This window comes from Girardinichthys multiradiatus, chromosome 20 (genome assembly GCF_021462225.1).
Source record: "Girardinichthys multiradiatus isolate DD_20200921_A chromosome 20, DD_fGirMul_XY1, whole genome shotgun sequence".
Classification (NCBI taxonomy): domain Eukaryota; kingdom Metazoa; phylum Chordata; class Actinopteri; order Cyprinodontiformes; family Goodeidae; genus Girardinichthys; species Girardinichthys multiradiatus.
Window position 1 is genome coordinate 18,762,061 of NC_061812.1, and position 22,753 is coordinate 18,784,813.

Sequence of the window (22,753 nt, forward strand, 5' to 3'; positions counted from 1 at the left end):
GTGTGTGATTTCCACAACAGAATGACGCTACTTATTCAGGTAACTTATGTTCTGTCATCTGGCCACACATTACATGCTTTATTTATTCTGTTACTATAAATACTGTTTTTCATTCAAGAAATATTTATTCTCTCTTTCTAGAAGATATTCTTTGTTGTAAAACTGAAATATAGAAACAAAAACAATCTAAACCTAAACCTAAATATGAAGAGTGAAAAGATGAATTGTCAAAGATCCCAAACTGTGTATGCCCAAAATATTACAGGAGAAAACATAAGGCAAAAGAGAGATGTACAAAGTATTAACGGCAGGTGTGCCAATTATTGGTATCTGCAATTAAGGGGGGTTAATTATTTATTTATGCGGGTTTTTTCCTCTCTGAATAAATGTACTCCAATATTGTATTTTCTAAAGTTTCCAGTAACAATTATTTGTTTCAGCAGAAAGAAAAACATTCAGAAATTAAGCCATGATGGTTGGAACCAAAAGGCAGTATTTGCTAAACTGACAGCATTGTCAATTTTTATTTATCACTGCCTTCGTTTTCTGTATTTGAAGGTTATACTGCAATTTAAGATACATCTGAGATACAAACTTTGTCCTCCAATCAAAGCCTAAAGGATTCTGATTTGTTGAAGTCATAAAGATGGTATAGAAAAGAAAAAAATTACTTGGACCCTGAAGAAGACATTTAATGTGTCTGTCTGTCGGTTGCTTAATTTGCTACCTACGCTCATTCATTTTTGCCTGATGTCTGGTTATTTGCTGGCAGCGAGTGTGATACTGAGTCGACCTGTTGATGATATTCCAGCTACTTCTCCCTCTGAGCCCTCTTTAAAAATCTATCCTCCCTCTGTGACTGTTAGAACCTTTCCTCGTCGAGCTGTGCCAGGAGCCCCTCCTCCCCATGCACAGGAAACCTCTAATCTTGTCGCAGGAATGTCTCCAAACCCTGTGCCCGATGTGCTTCAATTATATAGCGTTAGTCTGGATGAAAAAATGTGTGTTGCACTCCTAATCAGTGTTCCTGTCAAATCGGTTTTACGCTGTGTTGTCTTTCTTTCTGTGTTTGGACAGAGTGCACGGCGGGCCGTTTTGGGGCAGACTGCCAGCAGCGGTGTGAATGTGAGAACGGCGGCCTCTGCGACAGGCAGACAGGACGGTGCAGCTGCAGCTCCGGCTGGATTGGAGAGCGCTGTGAGAAAGGTGGGTCACTGCAGAAAGGATGACCTCATGTGAACCGCTTCAATGTGGAGAAACTAAGGCCATATGAGGGTGATTCTCTGTATTTTCGTTAATCATAACTTGTACATTTTAACTTCTTGTGAGCAGCATGTGAAGCAGGCCTGCATGGGGTTGGCTGCACTGAGCGCTGTCGGTGTGTGCACGGGGTTTCCTGTCATCATGTGACTGGGGAGTGCCAATGTCCTCCGGGCTGGAGGGGAAAGCTCTGTGACAAAGGTATTTCTCTTCGAGAGGACGGGATACACAACAAAAGATGTTGGAAACTAATTGAGATCAAAGGTCACAGAATGTATAGACATGTTAAAGATTTTCCATCACTGTCAATACAGTAAACCCTTGCAGCTTTCAATGGATTCAAGAGAAAACAAATCAATTAATGTTTTGTGGATCATCATCATTGTTACTGCCTCTATAATTGTAGGGAGTTTAGCAACCATAACAGAATGCCAAAGAGGAAAGGCATCAGCGACGACTTTAAAGGGGCTACTGTTGCAGCTCATCAATCTGGGAAAAATTTTCAAATTATTTCCAGACAATTTGAAGTCCATTATGCTGTTGGCCATCCATGTTGTGCTCTGTGAGTGATTATTTCAGGAAAAAACGCTAAGCTCAATTTGTGCAATGTGCATAGAAATGGCAAAAAATCCAACAGCTACATATCAGATTCTACAGGTCTCAGTTAGCATGTTCAATGCTGACGTTCAAGACAATACAATTAGAAAAAGACTGAACATGTCTGACTTGTTTGGAAGCCAGGAAAAAGCCTCTTCTCTCTGAACAGGAATAGGGTAGCAAAATCTAGGTTTGCTAAATTGCATCTGACTGAACTACAGAATTTCTGCAGCAATGCTCTTCACAAAGCAGGGTTGTTTGGAGATAGTGAACAGCATCATATTTAGCAACAAAGCAAAAATATCAAATCTGCACAAACAGCTAAAACCCACTTTAATACATGGCGGAAGAAGGGTGATGCTTTGGGCTTGTTTTGCAGTCACCGAGTCGATTCTGTCAATGTCAAATGTGTGGGTACTTCTCCGGCAGCCTAAACCTGGCCAAAATTGGCTTATTAACAGTACAATGATCCCAAATATGGCAGCAAATCTACTCAAATTTAAATGGTAAATGACCGAGGAGTCCAAAGGGCTTTACACTATAATCAGTCATCCACCCATTCACGTACTGACGGTGGTAGGCTCCCCTGGGGGAAGATTGACAGAAGTGGGGTTGCCATACAACTGGCTCGTCCTCTAACCCGCCGGTCACAGGACAAACCCCTGCCACCTTCGTCCCAAAACTCTGACATTGTTCCTGTCCTCTCCTTTTTCCTCCAGCATGTTTGCCCGGTACATTCGGGGAAGGCTGCATGCAGCGCTGCAGCTGTGCACAGGGAACTTCCTGCCACCATGTCTCTGGAGAGTGCGGCTGTCCTCCTGGATTTACCGGCAATGGCTGTGAACACAGTGAGTCCAACAGCAGTAATTTGGGTCTCCTGAATGCCCTGCTGCTTTCTTTAGGCTCTGAATAAGAAGTAGCTTCCTCTGTGTTACAAACTTCATCAGTTAAGGAAAAAGGAAAGCATCTGGATCACACAGCACAAATGAACCTCTCCCTGTCAGCTTGTATTCCAGGATCGTTTGGTCCAAACTGTAACCAGGTCTGTCAGTGCTCAGAGACAAACCAGCTCTGCCACCCGGTGTCTGGATCATGTTACTGCGCCCCAGGTTTCCATGGCTCCAGATGTGACCAAAGTGAGAAAAAAGATGAGCACATGGCAACAACCCGTCAATTAGCCAGACTCTAACCGTGCTGTGTGTGTCCAGTCTGTGTAGAGGGTCGTTATGGTCCTGACTGTCTGAGAGAGTGTCGGTGTGAAAACGGAGGGAGGTGTGTTCCTTCAACCGGAGCTTGTGAATGTCCACCTGGGTTCATTGGTCCACGCTGCAACATCAGTGAGTTCGTATAAAACTTTAATTAAAACACTGATTAACATACAATCTAAAAGTATTCACACCCCTCAAACCTTTTCACGTTCTGTCACATGACCACAGCAAACGCCAGAGCATTTTATTGGGATTTTATTTGATAGACCAACACAAAGTTGCCAAGTTGGGAGAACTTTATTAATTCCTTAAAGGGCTGTTTGTTTACAGCCACCCAGTCCATGTCTCTGGAGAGACACAAACACTATATACATATAATAATCATAAACATAAAGAGCCAGCAACAGTTAAAACTAAGCCTGCAAAACTCTGTTGTATGAAATTCACGTTTCTAAAAAAAAAAACGCAAATGGGATAAAATAATTATAATTTTAAAAAGGATCGGCTGAGAAAACAAATGAACAGCACACTTTTAAGATTTTTGTTTGTCAAAAATTTTAAAACCATGTATCCTCTCCTTTCCTACAACTGTGCACTACTGTGTTTTAATCTGTCATAAAATCCAAATAAAAAACCGCATGGCTGGAACGTGACCGAATGTGAAAAAGTATGTGGTACTTTTGTAAGACACTGTAAATGAAAGAGGGAGGAAATATGTGCATCTGTCTGACAGCATGTCCAGTTGGGCGATATGGTGGCGACTGCAACCAGGTAGCTTTGTGCCGGGCCGAAGCCCAGAATGACCCCATCACAGGTCGATGTGTGTGCATCCCGGGACGCAGGGGAGAGGACTGTGGACAGAGTGAGTTGACACATTTCTGCCTCCCATTTTTTAATTTGTGCACTGGACAAGATGTTTTTCCTTCTTGCATTTGTCTTCTGCCTTTTTCATCATCATCTCTCTCCACCTCAATGGATCCTTCCTTCAATATAATTTGAGTGTGTGTTTTGCCTCAGACTGCCCTCCTGGCTGGTTCGGGACAGATTGCATCCAACACTGTATCTGCAGTAATGGAGGATTGTGCGACTCTGTGACAGGCAACTGCACCTGTGGTCTGGGCTGGACTGGGGACCGCTGCGACATCGGTAGTAAGATTTTATTACCACTTCTGTTCAATAATAGATTAGAAAGCACGTGCAGAGTACTGACTCTTAATGCCACACAGTGTTAACTCATGGGTCTGATATTTTGTCCCGTTCGTCTTGTCCCAGAGTGTCCTGTGGGGCGATTCGGTGCCAACTGTCAGCTGAAATGTAGCTGTCAAAATAACAGCTCTTGTGACAAAGTGACGGGAACGTGTCAGTGCAGATCGGGCTACTATGGACATCTATGTGAACACGGTGAGAACCGAACAGACAGGCACACATAAAGAAGGAAGAAAGTGTCCTGAGGGATAAATCAGGGGGTTGTTTTTAGCTGCAATTCCTTTTCAACACGACAGTTTTGATCTCCTGTTTGTTCGCACAATCCTTTGTGGAACAGGACTCCACTGTTGTAGTCTACAGTGAGTCACATGTTTCCACAGGCAGACGTGTACTTTGATTGTAATACACATGGACACTACTGCAACATCCTGCTGCTGTAATAACTTTTTATGTGAGCTGCATGTTTTATTCGGCTTTCTGCTGTTCAGCTGCTGAAGCTATGGGTCCTGGTTCTAAAAAACGCCACTAAATACAGACCAACTCCAGGGTAGGGTTATAATCCTTCAGTCGATGGATGCACGGATGGATGAACAGACTGGTGGATGGATGGAAGATTTTATGGTTGGATACCTGGATGGATGTATAGATTAATTGGTCAGATTGATGGATATATGTTTGTGATAAGGAATAAAGTCTGAGTACAAATACTTTTCCATAATCTAAATAAAATTTGGTACTTTTCCATACTTTTAAGGAACTTCATCAATCTTCTTCATGTTGAAGGAGATATCTGACTGACAGTAAATCCAACCTTTACTGAAGTTGATGCTGGTGACAATAGTAAAATGGTGAACAGCTCAGAAGATGTCGGTATACATCATATTTAACATTTTGACAGAGCAAAGCCAACTTCTTCCTTTAAAGAATTATATGTTTTGTGCAGTAAAGCTAAAGGAGCGGATGATGAAATTGGCAACACAGAAGTCTTATTTTGGGATCTTGACTAAAACTACATTTAGACCTCACTTGAAATAAATATACTTGCCTTTAAAACAGACTGATGTTCTTTAACCATAAAATATGCAAAAATGTTTATGTTGTGAAAACTAACCGTCTCAATTTTTTGTAAGGAAAAGTACGATTTTATTTTAAGGGTTAGGGTATTTTACAGATAACTGTACTTTAGTATTGAATGTTATTGATGATATTGCATGTTTGTTTAATATTGTGCAGCTCTATTTTGATCTGACATCATAAATATAGCAGGAACATAAATTCTTTTGATTACATTTTCTATATGTACACTGGTCATCCTTAATTTCCTTGGCTTAGCTTTAAGAGATCTTTCTACTTGGAAAATAAATATTTTTTCCTCTTATTATAAATGATGGTGTTCATGCATGAAGTCAGTGGATCAGGCACCAATGGCCAGACTTCACTCTATTAAAAAAATAAATAATAAAACTCTCATAAGATTCACATTAGTGTGAAATATCCCCATCAGACCAGAGGTGCATTTGTGCTCAGGTTCTGTTTGTAGCTCTTTCTGCACTAAGGACATCATTTGAATGTTCTCCCCTTCAGTCTGCCCTCCTGGTTTCCACGGTCTGCAGTGTCAGTTGCAGTGTGACTGTATGAACGGCGCCACCTGTCACCCCATGTCAGGCCACTGCATCTGCCCTCCAGGATTTATTGGAGCCCGCTGCCACAGAGGTCGGCCTAACCTGCTCATTCTCATAGTAAAATCATGGAATCATTTTAGTCTAATTTCTGTTCTTTAAAAGCACATCTTTAACTGTTTTCTCAGTGTGTGAGCGGGGCAGGTACGGTCAAGGCTGCGACAAGGTGTGTGACTGCGAAGACGTCGCTCCTTGTGATCCTGTGACTGGAAGATGCATCTGCCCCTCTGGGAAGACAGGGCCCAGATGTGACATTGGTAATCTTCAGTTCTTTCTCCTAACTCAGAAAACAGGGGAAACGAACTTGCACTTTTCTTTCATAATTTCAGTTAAACTTGCTTTGGGCTCAGACAATCTCACAAAGGATGCATTTTTCATTTCAATTATGCAGGAACAGAGGAAACATGAGTTCATTTGAAAGACAGGTGAAAAAACTTTGTTCAAAAGCTGAATTCTCTGGATTTCATTTCTAACACCAACAGGATGTGATGAAATATAAAATAACTTTTAAATTTCTTCCTGGCCATAAAAAACTCATGGGAAGTCTTCATTGGTCCCTCCAGCTGCTGCACACTCAATTCATATTCCTCAGACGCCAAATGAAAAAGATTTGCCCAAATGAAAGGGCCGAATCTTGTTCCTACAGCTCTGGGAGAGAGAATTAAACCCGGTGTGGACTATGTATTGACATTTTTATGTAGTTGTTGGACATCTGCATGACATCATCATGCATACTCTGTAGTCTGACAGTGAACTGAAGAAGGAAATGTTGATGGTAATCAGTCTTGATATCTTCAGCTGTTGTATCTGAAGCCTAATGCAGAAATGCTGAAGTTGGTCTCAAATATTTCCTGACCAATACAAGACAGTTCTCTCTTCTCATAATTTTAAGTGTGCTCAATAAAATAAGAGATTTGCACTTTATGGGACCTCCAGGATTTTCTTTAAAGCTGAAATGTGACCAAATTAATCGCTTATTTTCCTACATCAGAAATTTTAGCTGTTAAATAAAAATTTTATTTTAGTTGCTAGTTATAGGATTTGTCAACTCTGTAGCATCACTTTGCACAAAGGAGGAAGTGAAGTGTTGCTGGGAATGGGTAAAAACATTTAAAGCAGGTTTGACTTGAGTTGGACCTTTCACCTGATGAAGTCACCATCCTGCCCGCCGTACATGTACTAATCTGGGTTCTGTTTCAGACTGCAGAGGCAATCGTTACGGGCCCGACTGCACAGAGATCTGTGAGTGTAAGAATGGGGTGCAGTGCGACCGTCGCAGCGGCCGCTGCCTCTGCCCTCATGGCTGGATGGGACTCTCCTGTCAGGAAGGTACAGCAGTGACCAACACACACACATTCTACACAGACAGCAGGTGAGTCAGAACCAAAGGATACATCTTTGCTGACTTGGTGAAACCAGAGTACATAAGTAGTGCTAAGTGCTGAGAGTGTACAGGTACCATCTGTGTGGGAGAGAAGTGCAGACACTGCATCTAATGTTGCTGGATTTCTTTTTTGTTTAGATCAGATCGGAGTGTTGGACTCACATCTCTGCTTTGTTTTGTTTTTTTCTTTCCCCTCAGGTGGACCCCCTCTCTACAGCTATGGAAGCAGCAGAGCAGATTCACAGCATAGCTCATTATAATGGCTCCATGGAGCTGGAAAACTGAAAGTGGGACAGATGAACGATGAAATGAATAAGTCTGACAGGAAGTGGCAGCGGCTATAGAGACTCACTGAAAAGAACTGCAGCTGAAGACAAGGTTGCAACCTGGATCTGTGGGATAACAGTGACAATATTTCCAGAAGCAGACTGTAGCGTCAGGACATTTTCGCCTTTATTGGACTTCCAGTGTTGTCTTTTAACATAACGTTCTGCAGGTACTGTATATAAACCCTCCCAGGAATCAATGCTCTTGCCATTATCAGTGAATGTGAGGCAACAGTTCTCAAATACTTCAAAGTATTTTGACCTCATATTGTATCAATTTACAATCACAAATCTCAATGTATTTAATTGAGATTTATGCTGAGGATCAACACAAAGTAGCAAATAATTGTGAAGTAAAAAGAAAAGGAAAATTCATGAAAATGTGGCGTCTGTATTCGCCCCCACCTCTGAGTCAACACTCTGTATAACCACATTTCAGTGCAACTGCGAGTCTTTTGGGTTATATCTCCACCAGCGTTGCGCATCTAGAGATGGACATTGATCCTCATAGTTCTCCCTCCAATTTGACTGGGGAACAATTTTCGAGTTTTGATACAGTTTCTAAATTGGATTTAGCTCTGGACTTTGACTGGGCCATTGTAACACATGAATATGTTTTGATCTAAACCATTCCTTTGTAGCTCTGCATGTATTTTTAAGGTAGCTGTTCTGCTTGAAGGTGAACGTCTACACACTGTCATGGGTCACAGCTATGCCAAATGCCAAATCTTGCAGACCTTTGCAGCTTCTACCATCATGTCTCATAGTGTGTTTACAGTAAAATGCAGGGTTAGTTTTCACTACACATAACATTTTGCATGTAGGCCAAAAAGTTACAATTTAGTGTCATCTGACCAGAGTTGTTTCCCCTATGTGATCAATACAAGATACTTCCACTTGAGCTTTGGATCTCTGCAGTTCTTCCAGAGTTACCAAGAACCTCTTGGCTGCTTCTAATTGATAATTTTCTTTAGTTTAGCTTGGCCATTCCTTGTCAGGTTTGAAGCTGTGCCCTGATATTCCTCTTTTTGGACAATTGATTGAATAGTGCTCCATGAAAAGCCCAAAGCTTGGAATCTCTCTTTATAATTTACCCCTACTGCCTGAATTAACTTACAAATTTTAAAAAGATAAGTGTAGTGTTGGTGTTTTTGCTGTCAAACGGATGCTAATTTAAATGAGATTTCTAATCTGAAAACTGCAAATACAACACATTTAATTGTAGGTAATTAACATGCAAATGAGAAATAACTGGAGATAACTCAGACCACTAGATGGCAGCAACATGCTTCAGATATTCTATTTTCTCCATGTGTAATATGCAACAACCAGTATCACTGGGATACATTCGCATCTGGGCTGCATTACCATCAAAAAGCGATTGGAGGTGAATTCAAGGCAAGTCTACAAAGGGTTAAAGTTCTCCAAAAATGATCCCTGACTTGTCTGCTGTGTTCCCAATAATACGGTTTGTTCTCTAATAAACCTCTGATGCCTTCGCACAACGGCTGCATTTGTACTATTAAATTAAATACAGGTGGACTCGCCTTCTGAAGGGAACCTCTTGTACTGGATTTGATTTTGGGTTATCAGAGTAAGATTGGGCAGAATGCAAATTCATGCTACACATTTTAGTTTATTTATCATGTTGCTTTGCATACACTTACTTTGTGTTGGTAGATCACATAAAATGACAAAATACACTGAAGTTTATGGTTGTAATGTGACACAATTTGGAAAATGTAAAGGGGTATGAATACTTTTGCAAGGCCCTATACATACCCCAGTCAAAGTGCGATATTCCAGTTGACTAAATGTTGGACAGCGTAATTTCTATTTTTCTATACGTCACATTAAATGAAGCATTCATGTGCACCTTTTACAAACGATGTGTATAAATAGCTTCGTATTTATATTTTATATGGTTGTTTTTACAGCTGAACAACGTTCAAGGTGAGAAATAAAGATACACACTCAGGGTTGGTTTACCATTCTTTTATCAATACTTCATTTTCCATTTAAAGATCAAAGCTGTACATCCTGTCTAAGATTCAGATTCAAGCACAGTGCGGTTAGCAACGCCTGCGAAAAAGAAACCCGAAATAAAAAGAGAAAAAGGCAGAGGTGATCACAACCAGAAGTATGTACACAAAGGTCAGAGTATGTACAGAAGATACCAGGCTCCCACTGCGTCATCTTCAGAGTGAATTCAGTACGATGCTGCACCCGTGTGTGTGCATTCCTCAAAATACACACACGTTTTGGCCAGTCCTTAAACTCCATACAATACTGACAAGATAATGCAGCATGATGGGAAAACAAAAATAAGAGCTCTTATAGCTTTCTCTATGCCATTAAAGGCTAAAACATAAAAAATATATTCTCTGTATGACCCTAAGCTCCGTCCATTCCTGGATCTTTTACATACCATCAGAACAGGAAACATTAAACTAGAAACTCTTAAAGCATAGGTTCTCCCTGCACAGATGAGGGCATCCTACACACACACACACACACACACACACAGGCCTCAAACATGAAGTTATTCCAACAATGTGCAGTAAATAACAGCGATGGGCCAACATGATGCACAGCATTGCAGTTCAAGGGAAAACAGACATGTTTATTTCAGTTCTTGGCAAATAAGACTGACACCACCTTCACCTCCAGTCTCTGAATATGATGCTAGACTGAAAACACTGTTGGGTTAGTTTAGCTTGAACCACATCCCAGTTCTTCTGGTGCAAAATTATATAGGAAGAAAATTAGTATTTTCTTCTGACACTTCTTAAAAAGTGTCAGAATGTTTGACAGACTGTGACTGGAGGTCACTGGTCTCATTTGCTCACACTCTGAAACTGCCCAGCATGCGTGTTCTATTTGTTAATGAGTTACTGACCTTGGTTATTTGGCTCTATTGAAATAGACGACCTAAACTGCATCTTAATTCACTGGTCAAGAATTATCCGCGCAAGCCCTTTTAATTTCTACTGGTTCTGAAAACTGTAGACGTAGCCTATTCTCAAAGCCCTAGCCTCACATTGAGGGAAACCGGACTTCCAGTGAGTGTCAAAATTGAATTGATAAGCAAGTTGTATTTTATAAGTTGTATTTCTACTGTGTGAACATTTATGCCCCATTTGCTATGGTTCTGGTATACATTTTATTGGTCTCTCAGCAAAAGCTACATTCACCTTGTTTAACTCTTGTCTATTTTGAGCAAAAATGCATTAAATATTGAGATCCTTCACGGAAGATCTGAGGTTCTGCAGATGTTATAATGCATTTATTTTAATGCAACTGTTTCTGAGAGTGGAACACTGTAAATGGGTACCATTTTAAATTGTATTATGCAACCTGGGATTGCATAAACATTAAATTTATTTTGAACAATGACCTCAAACTGCAGGTAGTGTTTTTTTTAGCAGTCTTTTTGTTCTGTGGATGAAACAAACAGTCCAATGCGTTTAATTAGGGAGCTTTAAAGATGCTGGCAGATGAATGTTTATTCCTGAAAGACTGAGATAAAACAGCTGTTCTCTCCTGGGATCCATTCTTTGTGCTGGGCTAAGCCGACAGTCAAATTCAGCAGAACATATTAAAGTGGTGTCAGTCTCACTTTTTAGAAAGAAACAAACATTTTTTTTATTTTCTGAAATGTCACATATTCTCTTTTAAAGTCTCAGACTTCTTTTCTGCTCTCTGCAGATGAAAACATCAAGACACAGGAACTCCACAGACAAATTAACTCAATAATATTCTTATTTTCTCCAAAGAAAACAGTGTTGGCTTTCGCCTGTTTTATTTACGCAGACACAGAAGATACCACAAATTGGACTTCAACATGGATCAGCTGTTGCAGCAGGCTAAAGAGCAGGATTGGGTTATTTGCCCTTTGTCTGCGTGCACACACACACACACATACACACACACACATACACACACACCTTAATCAGATTATTAAAAACTCAAAAAGTTACCTCTCACCCATCCCTTCAATTGTAGCTGAGAAGCTCCTACATCTCTGATTAACACTAATGTAAAAGTTTTTTTCTCTGCGCTTGTGTGTTGTAGTTTTCTGCTAGTAACAGTTTATAAGCTGTAAAGATTTATGTACAGGACTTTTTAAGCTGAGAAGTATCATCTTGCTCGCCCCGTCAGCAGATGAGTCACATGCGATCTGCTTGTGCTTCGGTCGGAGGAAGAGAGCACCCAGAGGACAAACTATGATGACATCTGCATTAAGCCTGCGTGTTGGGTCGTTTGCTGCTTAACCCGAAACTTACCGACCTGAGAGCACTTAGCCGCACTACTAACACATTCTGAATGCCAGGGAGTTATCTTGTTAACCACTAAAAGCGTTTGGTCAGGTAAAGATATATATGAAGTAGAGTCCAGCCCATAAATAGATATAACAAGCTGGACGGCACATGCTTAAAGGTGACTCAATCTTGCAGGAAGTGAGTGTGTCAGCTAAGAGATGAAAAAGATCTTTGGCTTGAGCCATGCTAAAAAGAAAACTAAAAAAAACAGAATGAAATGATCACTAAAGACAACTTGATACAACCTCCCAAACACCAACGCACACATGAAACCACTTTCTCCGTTCCCTGAGCTGCTGCCGCCCACTGATTAACTGAACACGTGCCTCCTTCCTCCCACTGCCAATAGTCGAGCCTTAGCTGGGGACATGGGAGCAGCCAGCCAAAGAAGAGGGCTGCCTACCTACGCTGAAGCCCGAAGCACAGTACGATGCAACTGTAAATAAGGCAAACACTTGAACAGATCTTGATCAAGGAGAGGGTTTTGGTGAGAAGTGATCTCTCCCTGTGCAGCCTCTAAGACGGCAGGGTGGGGAACACAGTGATGCGGATGAGTGCAGCTCCTGTTGCACAGCAGGAGCAGCGTTGCGTCAGGCTGGACGAGGATACGGTCAGTGGGAACACGGAGGAAGAGGAGAGGCGACGTGAATCTATAGTGCAATGGTTGTGACAGGACTATGTCAATATTCATGTTCTCTCTTCTTTAAAACTACCCCCCAACACCTTTACTGACGGTACTAAAGTGCTGATTGTTAAAGCCCTCGAGGGGGCCGCTGACGTTAACAACACAAACGTTCTTACACTTAAACTTTGACGAACGTTTACAGTACACAAGTGTTTGTAAAAAGAACGTCTCAGGAACAAATGCATGGCTATAGTACATGTGCAACAGCAGTTTTCATATATTTGTACAGTATGAACTTTATATATATATTTTTCAGTTGCATTCAGTTTTAGAAAGAGATTAAAAAAAAATCTGTGCCAAGCAAGCGTGTGTTTTTTAAAAAGATGTTTTCCCTAAATTTTCTCTATGATTTTTAAAGTACGTTCAGCTGAATAGGATGTATAACTGATTTACTTATGAGCGCATATCCCTAACGTCTCTTACTGTTCTGTTTTTCTCCGTTAATCCCGTCCCGTCCTGTGGAGGTGACTCGAATGTTTTCCCACTTTTTCCTATCTCTGTAACTCTAAATGAGGTGCCCTGCGTGGCCTTGGTGAGGCCAGACTCATGCGCCAGGGTCTCACTCAGTAAAAGCTCAAGCAAACAGAGGATCAGGCAAAGGTGGGGCGCTGCGGCTGCAGGCCGGGTGCAGCCCTGCCGGGCGGGGCCATCGCACCCATTAGGAGCGGTAGTCCTTTTTACTGTACGGCTTGTTCCCCAGGATGCTGTCCACCTCATGGGTGATGGACGAGGACAACTTTGGAAGAACCTGTGTACAGACATGATGAACATGACATTGGATTCATGGCTGTTACAACAACAACAAAAACTGAGTAAAGAAGGCAGCTTTAACTGATCTGTATCTTATTTGTGCTCTATGTGACTTTTACTGAATAGTGATGCATCAATCAGAGTTTTATGGCAGATTCCGGACCTGTTGATACTAATTTGGCAGATTTCCCTTTAGGAAGCATTTATATAAAAACATTGTGCAAAAATATTGGAGGTTTTGGAGTGATGTCGGGTTTTCCCTCCCAGATCTGTGACCCCAACGACTTGATCTCTGGCAGATAGAGAGTTAGCCCTCTTTTAAATTTACCAGCATGTTTCTTCTGACTAAAATGCCAGAGTATGGACTTGAATCTCAGAGAAACTGTGAGCTAGGGATTAGGGTGCTGGCAAAGAGATTTTCCAAACGCAAAGAGTTTTAGCTCATCCTGAAAGCTAAATTGTGAAAATACCAGTGGAAATATGCAGAAAAAGGTTTGATTACTGCTGCCAATAAACAGTGATTACTGAGAGGGGTTAAAATGCGATTGAAAAAAAATTAAAATCTAAATAAATAAGGCAATTATACATATATATATATATATATATATATATATATATATATATGTTGTACCGTTTTACATGGATATACCCTTAACTCTTTACAACTATAAAATACAATATTACTTTTTAACATAGTTGACACTTGTGGTAAAGATGTGTAAAAAGTCTTGAAATGAATTACTGCAGCAGCATAATATTTCACTACAATTACTGAGAGAAATCCAACCTTTAATATTAGTCCATTTATTCAGGGGATAAAAGAAGACGCATTAGCAATTTTTTTTTTTTTTACAAAATCTGAGCATTTTGGCTCCCAGAACTATTCATACAAGATACATATTCTTTTACATTTCTATTAGTTCTGCACAATGTTAAGAAAACATCACAATATTATTGTTGAATAATGTGATGAGGATAGTGACAGTAATTAACTCTCAGTCTCCTCACTCTGTTTCCTTTTTATCATCCCACAGTCTCCGCAGTTCTCTTAGTCACTTTTATCTTCAAAATGGGGAAGAGAAGAGAACATACCATTCAAGTAAAGCAGATGCGTGTTTACCTTCATAATCTTCCTATATCTACAATGGCACATAGCTTATGCTTGCCCATATCTACAGTCAGAAAAATAATTAAAAAGTTTAAACTCTCCCTCTCCCTCTGGGAGGGGCTCGGAGTAGAGCCGCTGCTCCTCCACATCGAGAGGAGCCAGTTGAGGTGGTTCGGGCATCTATACCGGATGCCTCCTGGACGCCTTCCTTGGGAGGTGTTCCAGGCACGTCCCACCGGGAGGAGGCCCAGTGGACGGCCCAGGACACGCTGGAGAGACTATGTCTCTCGGCTGGCCTGGGAACACCTTGGGCTCCCCCTGGAGGAGCTGGAGGAGGTGTCTGGAGAGAGGGACGTCTGGGCGTCTCTGCTGAGTCTGCTGCCCCCGCGACCCGGTCCCGGATAAGCGGAAGACGACGAGTACGAGTTTAAAATAAGTGGAACTTTGACTAACAACCCAATAGAACAGTGTTTTTTATGTCTGGGTTATGTTACAACAATAAAAGGTTTATAGCTTATTAGAAATTTTTACTAGGGGTGCCAATAATTGTGGAGGGAGCTTTAAATCCTTTGTTAAACTTGTTTTGTTTTTAAAATATGCTTTAAAAGAAATTCATTAAAATAGTTTTAGCAAGAAATCCAGAAAAAAACAAGCGACAAACCACTTTAACTCAATACTTTAAGTACTATTAATAATATGAATACATTAAAAACTACATTTCTCCGTACTTTGTAAAGAAAAACTCATTAACATGTGGGACTGTGTTCTAATTCAGGGGGCACGATAAAAAGGTCTGGCAAAAGGAAAACTACAAATGCCTCTGGAAATGTGAGGGTAACATTTTAAAGCTGAAATATCAAATGTAGAGTGAGAGCAGATTTAGAGTGTGCACAAGCATAAACACACTCCAGGAGCAAAGGCAAAGCATCAAACCGGAGGAGACGGTGGATGCTCTTTACTGCAGGCCCAGCATAATGTAAAGGGAGGGCGTAAACCACCACCAGTATGTGAACCCCATTAAAAAGCAAGTCTTATCAACAGAGCAGGAAGTGGCTATGAGCTCGTCTCCAATCCCCTCGGCAACTGATACTCGGCTGACCTTATTAACATGCTACAGTAAAGCAGGAGAGCGTGCAGCAGCGAACTGCCCAAGAGGACGAGCTGTACTCGGGAGCGGAAGAACTGAGAAATATGAGACTGATTAGATGGGCACCGTCGCATTTTAAAAAAAGAAAACTTTTGATATGCTCTGCAGGACCAGATAAGAGGAAAAAGAAAGAAAAAGGTTCTGAGACCTCACCTGGATGGCTCCTATGTTCTCCATCAGCTGGTCGGTGTTTGACGCTCCTAAAAGGACAGAGCTCACGCCCTCGTTCCGTAGGCACCACGCTGCAGGAGATCAGTAAACAGTGATGACACCCCCACCACCAAACACAAACACTCGGGTTGCATCCATGACTCACACACACAAACGTGCTGCACAAAATGACGCTGTTTTCCGTTTCACGAGGTAAACTATCACAGCATACCAGAGTTACATGTTACACACAGTTTTAAATAGATGTATGTTTACAGTAAGTATTTCTACAGTCTTTATTTTACTTAATTGTACATAAAAGAGCATCTCATACCTTGGTTCTCAGTCTCCCGTAGACTCATTCAAGCGATTTGGAAACATTAGCTGTGTAGCAAAATGACACAGCAGGTTCTTTGTCTTAACATCACTGTATAAATTACACTAGCCCGGGAAATACATGGTTCTGAACGAAGATTGAAAAAGTATTCCAGCTGTCATCCTCAAACAATGCGACTGCCACACGTGACATCTGCACTAGGATGTTACATCGATTTGTGAGGTTTCTACACCTCCACCATCAGATTCTGTATAGATCCAGCACTCAGTTAGTCCTGTCAGAGCAAATCATGCACATTAAATGTTTTAGTGATTGCTGTGAGTTCATCACATAGAAGCTCTAGAGCCTGAAGTTGTTTTTAATGATTTGCCCTGTGTCCATCTTGTCCTCGTCCACATAACACAAAGCTGCCATGGGGCCAAGAGAGATGCATTAACTGTATAGAAGTGCTGTCAGCCCGCTGTGGGCATGGTGAGGTTGCAGCGTTGGCACTAGGCTAGCAAGGCTACTCTTCTTTCTAATTTTCAACAGATGCAAGTCCCACTAGTTCATGTAGGTCACATGACGTGGATAGGCTAGTGCCACTGCTACCAGGTTTCTCCAGGGACCACATAAGTTGGCACAATGAACCACAAAAATCACACCACAGAAGTTTTATGTATGCTCAAATCAATGTGGGAACTCTCACACTCCACCATTGAAAATGTTTACCCCACAGTGCTTTTGATACACTTCCAAAGGCGTCTTTAAGAATCTGCAGAGACCATTCTAATTTGGCAGATTTCTTTTTTATGATGTGGTGGTGCTGTGTGGCGTAAAGACGGCCATATTTACTCAGCACAAATTTGTGATGTTAGCTGTCTAACTAGAGGCACAGTGTGCATCTTTAAATGAGTACGTATGACCGTTTTTGAGTGTTTAGTGGGTTTTTAAAGTTGGATGCTGTAACCAAAAGGTTTGTTAATGTGATGCATGCTAAGCATTACATGGGAACTTCATTTGGCAGGTGAAAAGGTCTTCCTTTTTTTCAGGTTAGCTTTTTTGGTCTGGGACTCTTTGGATGCGCTTTACTGTTCTATATTAATGTAGTAAAGAAGTATCAAGATTCATATATGGATGCAAAATCAGTAAACTTAATGAAAGAACAAAAACTGTCTAAAGTGTTTTTTTTAAGATTTCATCAGTGAACTCTGCTGAGGACAAGCAGGAAACCTGAAATTCTGCACTCACTCTGAACAAATCAACAAAAATAATGCGTCTCTGGTGTGCTATTATAACTGGTAGCTGTATTATGCAATATAACCGAATGCTTTTGCAATTCAGCTATAGTTGTAAGCAGATTACAGCACAAAGGGAGTTAAAATGTTGCTGTAAAAATAGTGGGATTATGATTCAACACAATTATTCCACCAAATTGAGAATACAACCCACAAAAAGGGAACAATTGAAGCTTTTCCCTCTGGATTTGACACAGCAGTACACGATGCCTGACAGCAGGGAAGAGACCAACAACATCTATAAACTTTGTTTACTTGTCACATTCACTGTCTGAATCCTGAATTTAACACCTGCTTCGCCTACACAGCCTTAAGATAAATGCAGAAAGATTTCCATCACTGTTTTAATTCGACACTGGAGTGAAAAGAACTACACAATACATATAAATGTGCTGTGCTGCCTTCAGAAGCCCTGAAAGGAGTTATGGAAATTGACTGTCCACTAATGGGGCGTGAAACGTAATTTATGGAAGTGTTTCACAGTGAGGATGAAGAATCTGCAGCAATCTAATCTGAGCACATAGACCGAGTCTTAGATTTATTCCTCTCATTCCTAACATTTGACAGTTTAACAGGACCCTGCGTCTCTGAGGTTTCTCACCTCACTGCCAGCAGTGAATAGATATCTATCACTCACTGGATTTATTTCAGGGATCCTGTTTTGAAGCAGACTTAAAACTGTTAATGCATAAGACAACCTCAGGTTATTCCATGTGTTTTCATGCCATGTGTTGACATTCACAATGACTCTGTCCTTATTACTGGAATGAGTCAGATCCATGTTTACAGAAGATGCTGTGTTTATTTATGTCCCTCTCTCATAAGATCCTACTCTGTGAGTCTTTCACACCAAGACTGACACACATGTGACAACACAACAGTAAAACCAGACAGCTGCAAGAGCGCCACGGACCCGGGTCCATCCGAGGCAGAGGGACGGACAGACAGACAGAAAGAGAGAGAGCGGCAGAGTGTATCTGCGTACCGATGGCGAGTTGGGGCAGTGTGCAGCCCAGCCGCTCCGCGATTGCCTGCAGCTCTTTCAACTTCGCCTGCTGACGCCGGCCCTCCTCGCTCAAGATCTTGTCCTTCAACCACTGGTAGCCCTGTTGAAAACATAGCACACCTGCTCAAAAACATCACCCCGCTCACACGGTTGTGTCGCCAGGGCCTGTTTTTAAACATGTGACTCTGTCTTCAGCTGTCAAAGCCTCAGCTGGGGGAACAAAGCTACAGGAATCCTGTATCGGGTTTGATTACTGTATTGAAAGTACAAAATAGCTGCACCCAGCTGAGGGAAAAACACACAGCTAAAGTGCCAAATACAAACAACATCTACAGACAACACTGAGCCAGACAGGAAGCAGGAACGGCACAACAGAAGGCATCTGTTTCACCCACTGAGTGATGCACAATCCACAGACATAAAACATGCCAATTCACCACAGAGGAACACAACAGTGTAAGGTCAGGGGTTATTATAAAAGGTGGACTTCAATTTCGTTCTTCAGAATGCTCATTTCGGTGCATTTTTAGATGTTCCCTGAGATAAATCCTGCCTTCTCTCTTAATTAAAAACTAGTTAAAAGAAAATTTAGTAAGCTCATGCTCAGAGGAAAACATGTTTTCTGCACATGAGTTGCCTGAAATAAACTCCTTCAGTTGTCAGTTTCAGATTAGAGCAATTTTTTTGTGTGCACACATCCATGCATGTGTTTGTTGTATAGTCTGTGCATTAAAATGTATTGGGCCACAGGGGGCTGGCTGACAAAAGGCGTCGTAGAAGCCCAGGGTGCATGGTGTCAACACAGCACTGAAAACACACACAACACGCAGAGCTACAGAACCTGAAAGAGACAGAGGCACAATGAGACAAACAAGCTGCAACCAACGGGGGGGACAAAGGGCAGTGAGAATGGCACAGATGAATGGAGTGGACGATGAACAGCGGAGTGGTGGTGGGTCTACCTTCAGGGATGCCCGAGAGTAGGGAGGCACTCTGCCATCATATTTCCCAGAGATGATCCCACAGGCCAGTGGAGACCATGTCATGGCCCCCACACCTAAAAAACAGAGGCAGGTTACCGTCACTTCATCCTCATCATCAGCAAGAGTTGCTCACGTTTTTAAAGTGATCATGTTTTGATCTGTTTGGTTAATCTAAACTAAATTCACATGTGTGTTGAAATGAGACAGTTTTTCAAGATACAACATTTTTAAGTCAGATAAAATATTTCTGTAAAACCTTTAGGGAAAAGTGTTTTTGCTTGTTAATATGAAGCATGCTCCTTTAGGTGTTTCCAATAGTAACGGTTAAGTCGAATAGTTACTATTTGTAGCATTTTAATAACCATCTTCAACCGATATATCGTTGTACGCTGGGCTTATTGTGTCCACTATAGCAACCTAGCATTAGGTAGCATCAGCTTATCCTCACATGTCGTTTAGCTTGTACCGCTCCATGGCTTCCCTCTCTCTCATGTATTTATTTAGAGTGCTTCCACCCTTAGCACTGACCAGAGACAAACCACACTGAGTTGATACTAATGGAAAAGGTGCATTAATCCCACATTACGCTAACCAGATTCTTCACTCCCCTCGGAATGCTAATTGCTTAAAACCAAAAGGGAAATGTATGGCTTCACTTGCTGTCTTGATCAACTGCGCTAACAATTATCTGACCCCTTGGGGGCACTCAAAGAGCATTAATTTATTCCAGTTGATCCTTTAATAAAAAAAAAGCAGGAAAATAAAATTATGCACTGACCTAATGGAAAAATAGCATACCTGGCCTTGGCACAGCAGAGTGCTTAATTCCACATCCTTAATCCCAGTACACATACACCATTCACTACAGGACACACTAAAAGCGTCACACGGGAATTCCCCTTCGTTTAATCATGTTTAAACCCAAGCAGCATGTAATATGGTGGCGTTTTCAGGACGTCAGCATTCATGGCAATATACCAAATTGATTGACGCCAGTTTTAGGGATCAAGGAAGGGAATTTACTAGGAACGTAATAGTAAATGTACTATGCAACTTTTAAAAGGTAGTTAACAAACCAAAACAAAACAGAATGGAGATGACAGACAAACCAGAGTTTAAAGGACACATATCATGCAAAATCCACTTTTGTAGCCTTTAAATACATTTTGTTGTGTACTTGGAGTCTGTAGGAGTGCAGAAAAGTTGAATTTAGTCTCTCCAGATGTCACTGAGATATCTTTGTATTCTGTTTGGGATATATTTTTCCATCTGTACAGTTTTCCCTACTCTCTGTTACTTTTTTCCATCACTGTCATGGACAACCGGCAGATCAATTTCCCATATCCGCCTTTTTATTTTTCTTGCTCTGATTTTGTAGTCCAAGCAAGTACAGGTCCTTCTCAAAATATTAGCATATTGTGATAAAGTTCATTATTTTCCATAATGTCTTGATGAAAATGTAACATTCATATATTTTAGATTCATTGCACACTAACTGAAATATTTCAGGTCTTTTATTGTCTTAATACGGATGATTTTGGCATACAGCTCATGAAAACCCAAAATTCCTATCTCACAAAATTAGCATATCATTAAAAGGGTCTCTAAACGAGCTATGAACCTAATCACCTGAATCAACGAGTTAACTCTAAACACCTGCAAAAGATTCCTGAGGCCTTTAAAACTCCCAGCCTGGTTCATCACTCAAACCGCAATCATGGGTAAGACTGCCGACCTGACTGCTGTCCAGAAGGCCACTATTGACACCCTCAAGCAAGAGGGTAAGACACAGAAAGAAATTTCTGAACGAATAGGCTGTTCCCAGAGTGCTGTATCAAGGAACCTCAGCGGGAAGTCTGTGGGAAGGAAAAAGTGTGGCAGAAAACGCTGCACAACGAGAAGAGGTGACCGGACCCTGAGGAAGATTGTGGAGAAGGGCCGATTCCAGACCTTGGGGGACCTGCGGAAGCAGTGGACTGAGTCTGGAGTAGAAACATCCAGAGCCACCGTGCACAGGCGTGTGCAGGAAATGGGCTACAGGTGCCACATTCCCCAGGTCAAGCCACTTTTGAACCAGAAACAGCGGCAGAAGCGCCTGACCTGGGCTACAGAGAAGCAGCACTGGACTGTTGCTCAGTGGTCCAAAGTACTTTTTACGGATGAAAGCAAATTCTGCATGTCATTCGGAAATTAAGGTGCCAGAGTCTGGAGGAAGACTGGGGAGAAGGAAATGCCAAAATGCCAGAAGTCCAGTGTCAAGTACCCACAGTCAGTGATGGTCTGGGTGCCGTGTCAGCTGCTGGTGTTGGTCCACTGTGTTTTATCAAGGGCAGGGTCAATGCAGCTAGCTATCAGGAGATTTTGGAGCACTTCATGCTTCCATCTGCTGAAAAGCTTTATGGAGATGAAGATTTCATTTTTCAGCACGACCAGGCACCTGCTCACAGTGCCAAAACCACTGGTAAATGGTTTACTGACCATGGTATCACTGTGCTCAATTGGCCTGCCAACTCTCCTGACCTGAACCCCATAGAGAATCTGTGGGATATTGTGAAGAGAACGTTGAGAGACTCAAGACCCAACACTCTGGATGAGCTAAAGACCGCTATCGAAGCATCCTGGGCCTCCATAAAACCTCAGCAGTGCCACAGGCTGATTGCCTCCATGCCACGCCGCATTGAAGCAGACATTTCTGCAAAAGGATTCCCGACCAAGTATTGAGTGCATAACTGTACATGATTATTTGAAGGTTGACGTTTTTTGTATTAAAAACACTTTTCTTTTATTGGTCGGATGAAATATGCTAATTTTGTGAGATAGGAATTTTGGGTTTTCATGAGTTGTATGCCAAAATCATCCTTATTAAGACAATAAAAGACCTGAAATATTTCAGTTAGTGGGCAATGAATCTAAAATATATTAATGTTAAATTTTCATCATGACATTATGGAAAATAATGAACTTTATCACAATATGCTAATATTTTGAGAAGGACCTGTATGCCTATGCTAAAAGAGGATAAGTTTAAATGTTCTGTTGTGTGTGCCTGGTTAAATTTCATTTTTATTGTGTGTTGATATGATGTCCTGGCCATTGTTTTAATACCAGTAGCATCGTTCCTTCTGCTTATGTTAGTTTTAGCTCCTTGAGGACAGAACCGTACAGTGTGTTTTGAATATTATTATTACATAAACAGCTTTGCATTGCTTTTTTTGGATTTTTGTCTTGTTTCTGGGGTAAAAGAGTAGACCGTGGAGCTACAATAACAAGGAGTTTAGACCAAAGCATTGCAGTTCCACTTTATGTAGACCACAACTGAATGATTTAA

The 22,753-nt window shown here is 41.3% G+C and overlaps 2 protein-coding genes across 10 annotated transcripts in view; one reads left to right on the forward strand and one right to left on the reverse strand.

The window, feature by feature from the left end:
• Positions 1-9,638, forward strand: part of megf6b (multiple EGF-like-domains 6b) — a 93,104-nt gene extending 83,466 nt beyond the window's left edge. For 2 of the 3 annotated variants that reach the window (XM_047347403.1, XM_047347400.1), the window contains exons 27-38: positions 1,078-1,206; positions 1,333-1,461; positions 2,577-2,705; positions 2,862-2,993; positions 3,066-3,194; positions 3,799-3,927; positions 4,083-4,211; positions 4,338-4,466; positions 5,856-5,984; positions 6,079-6,207; positions 7,151-7,322; positions 7,533-9,638. In XM_047347403.1, coding sequence (XP_047203359.1) covers positions 1,078-1,206; positions 1,333-1,461; positions 2,577-2,705; positions 2,862-2,993; positions 3,066-3,194; positions 3,799-3,927; positions 4,083-4,211; positions 4,338-4,466; positions 5,856-5,984; positions 6,079-6,207; positions 7,151-7,322; positions 7,533-7,584 — 1,517 coding nt within the window. In that variant the 3' untranslated portion in view covers positions 7,585-9,638. The remainder of the gene's footprint in view (positions 1-1,077; positions 1,207-1,332; positions 1,462-2,576; positions 2,706-2,861; positions 2,994-3,065; positions 3,195-3,798; positions 3,928-4,082; positions 4,212-4,337; positions 4,467-5,855; positions 5,985-6,078; positions 6,208-7,150; positions 7,323-7,532) is intronic. The other variant, XM_047347402.1, reaches the window with a different exon arrangement.
• A 2-nt stretch (positions 9,639-9,640) lies between these two features.
• kcnab2a (potassium voltage-gated channel subfamily A regulatory beta subunit 2a) overlaps positions 9,641-22,753 on the reverse strand; it is a 128,521-nt gene continuing 115,408 nt past the window's right edge. For 6 of the 7 annotated variants that reach the window (XM_047347409.1, XM_047347405.1, XM_047347406.1 and 3 more), the window contains 4 exons: positions 19,405-19,499; positions 18,422-18,542; positions 15,826-15,914; positions 9,641-13,415 (listed from right to left, as the gene is read on the reverse strand). In XM_047347409.1, the coding sequence (XP_047203365.1) occupies positions 13,326-13,415; positions 15,826-15,914; positions 18,422-18,542; positions 19,405-19,499 (395 nt within the window). In that variant the 3' untranslated portion in view covers positions 9,641-13,325. Of the gene's footprint in view, positions 13,416-15,825; positions 15,915-18,421; positions 18,543-18,682; positions 19,284-19,404; positions 19,500-22,753 lie in introns of those variants that run through there. The other variant, XM_047347410.1, reaches the window with a different exon arrangement.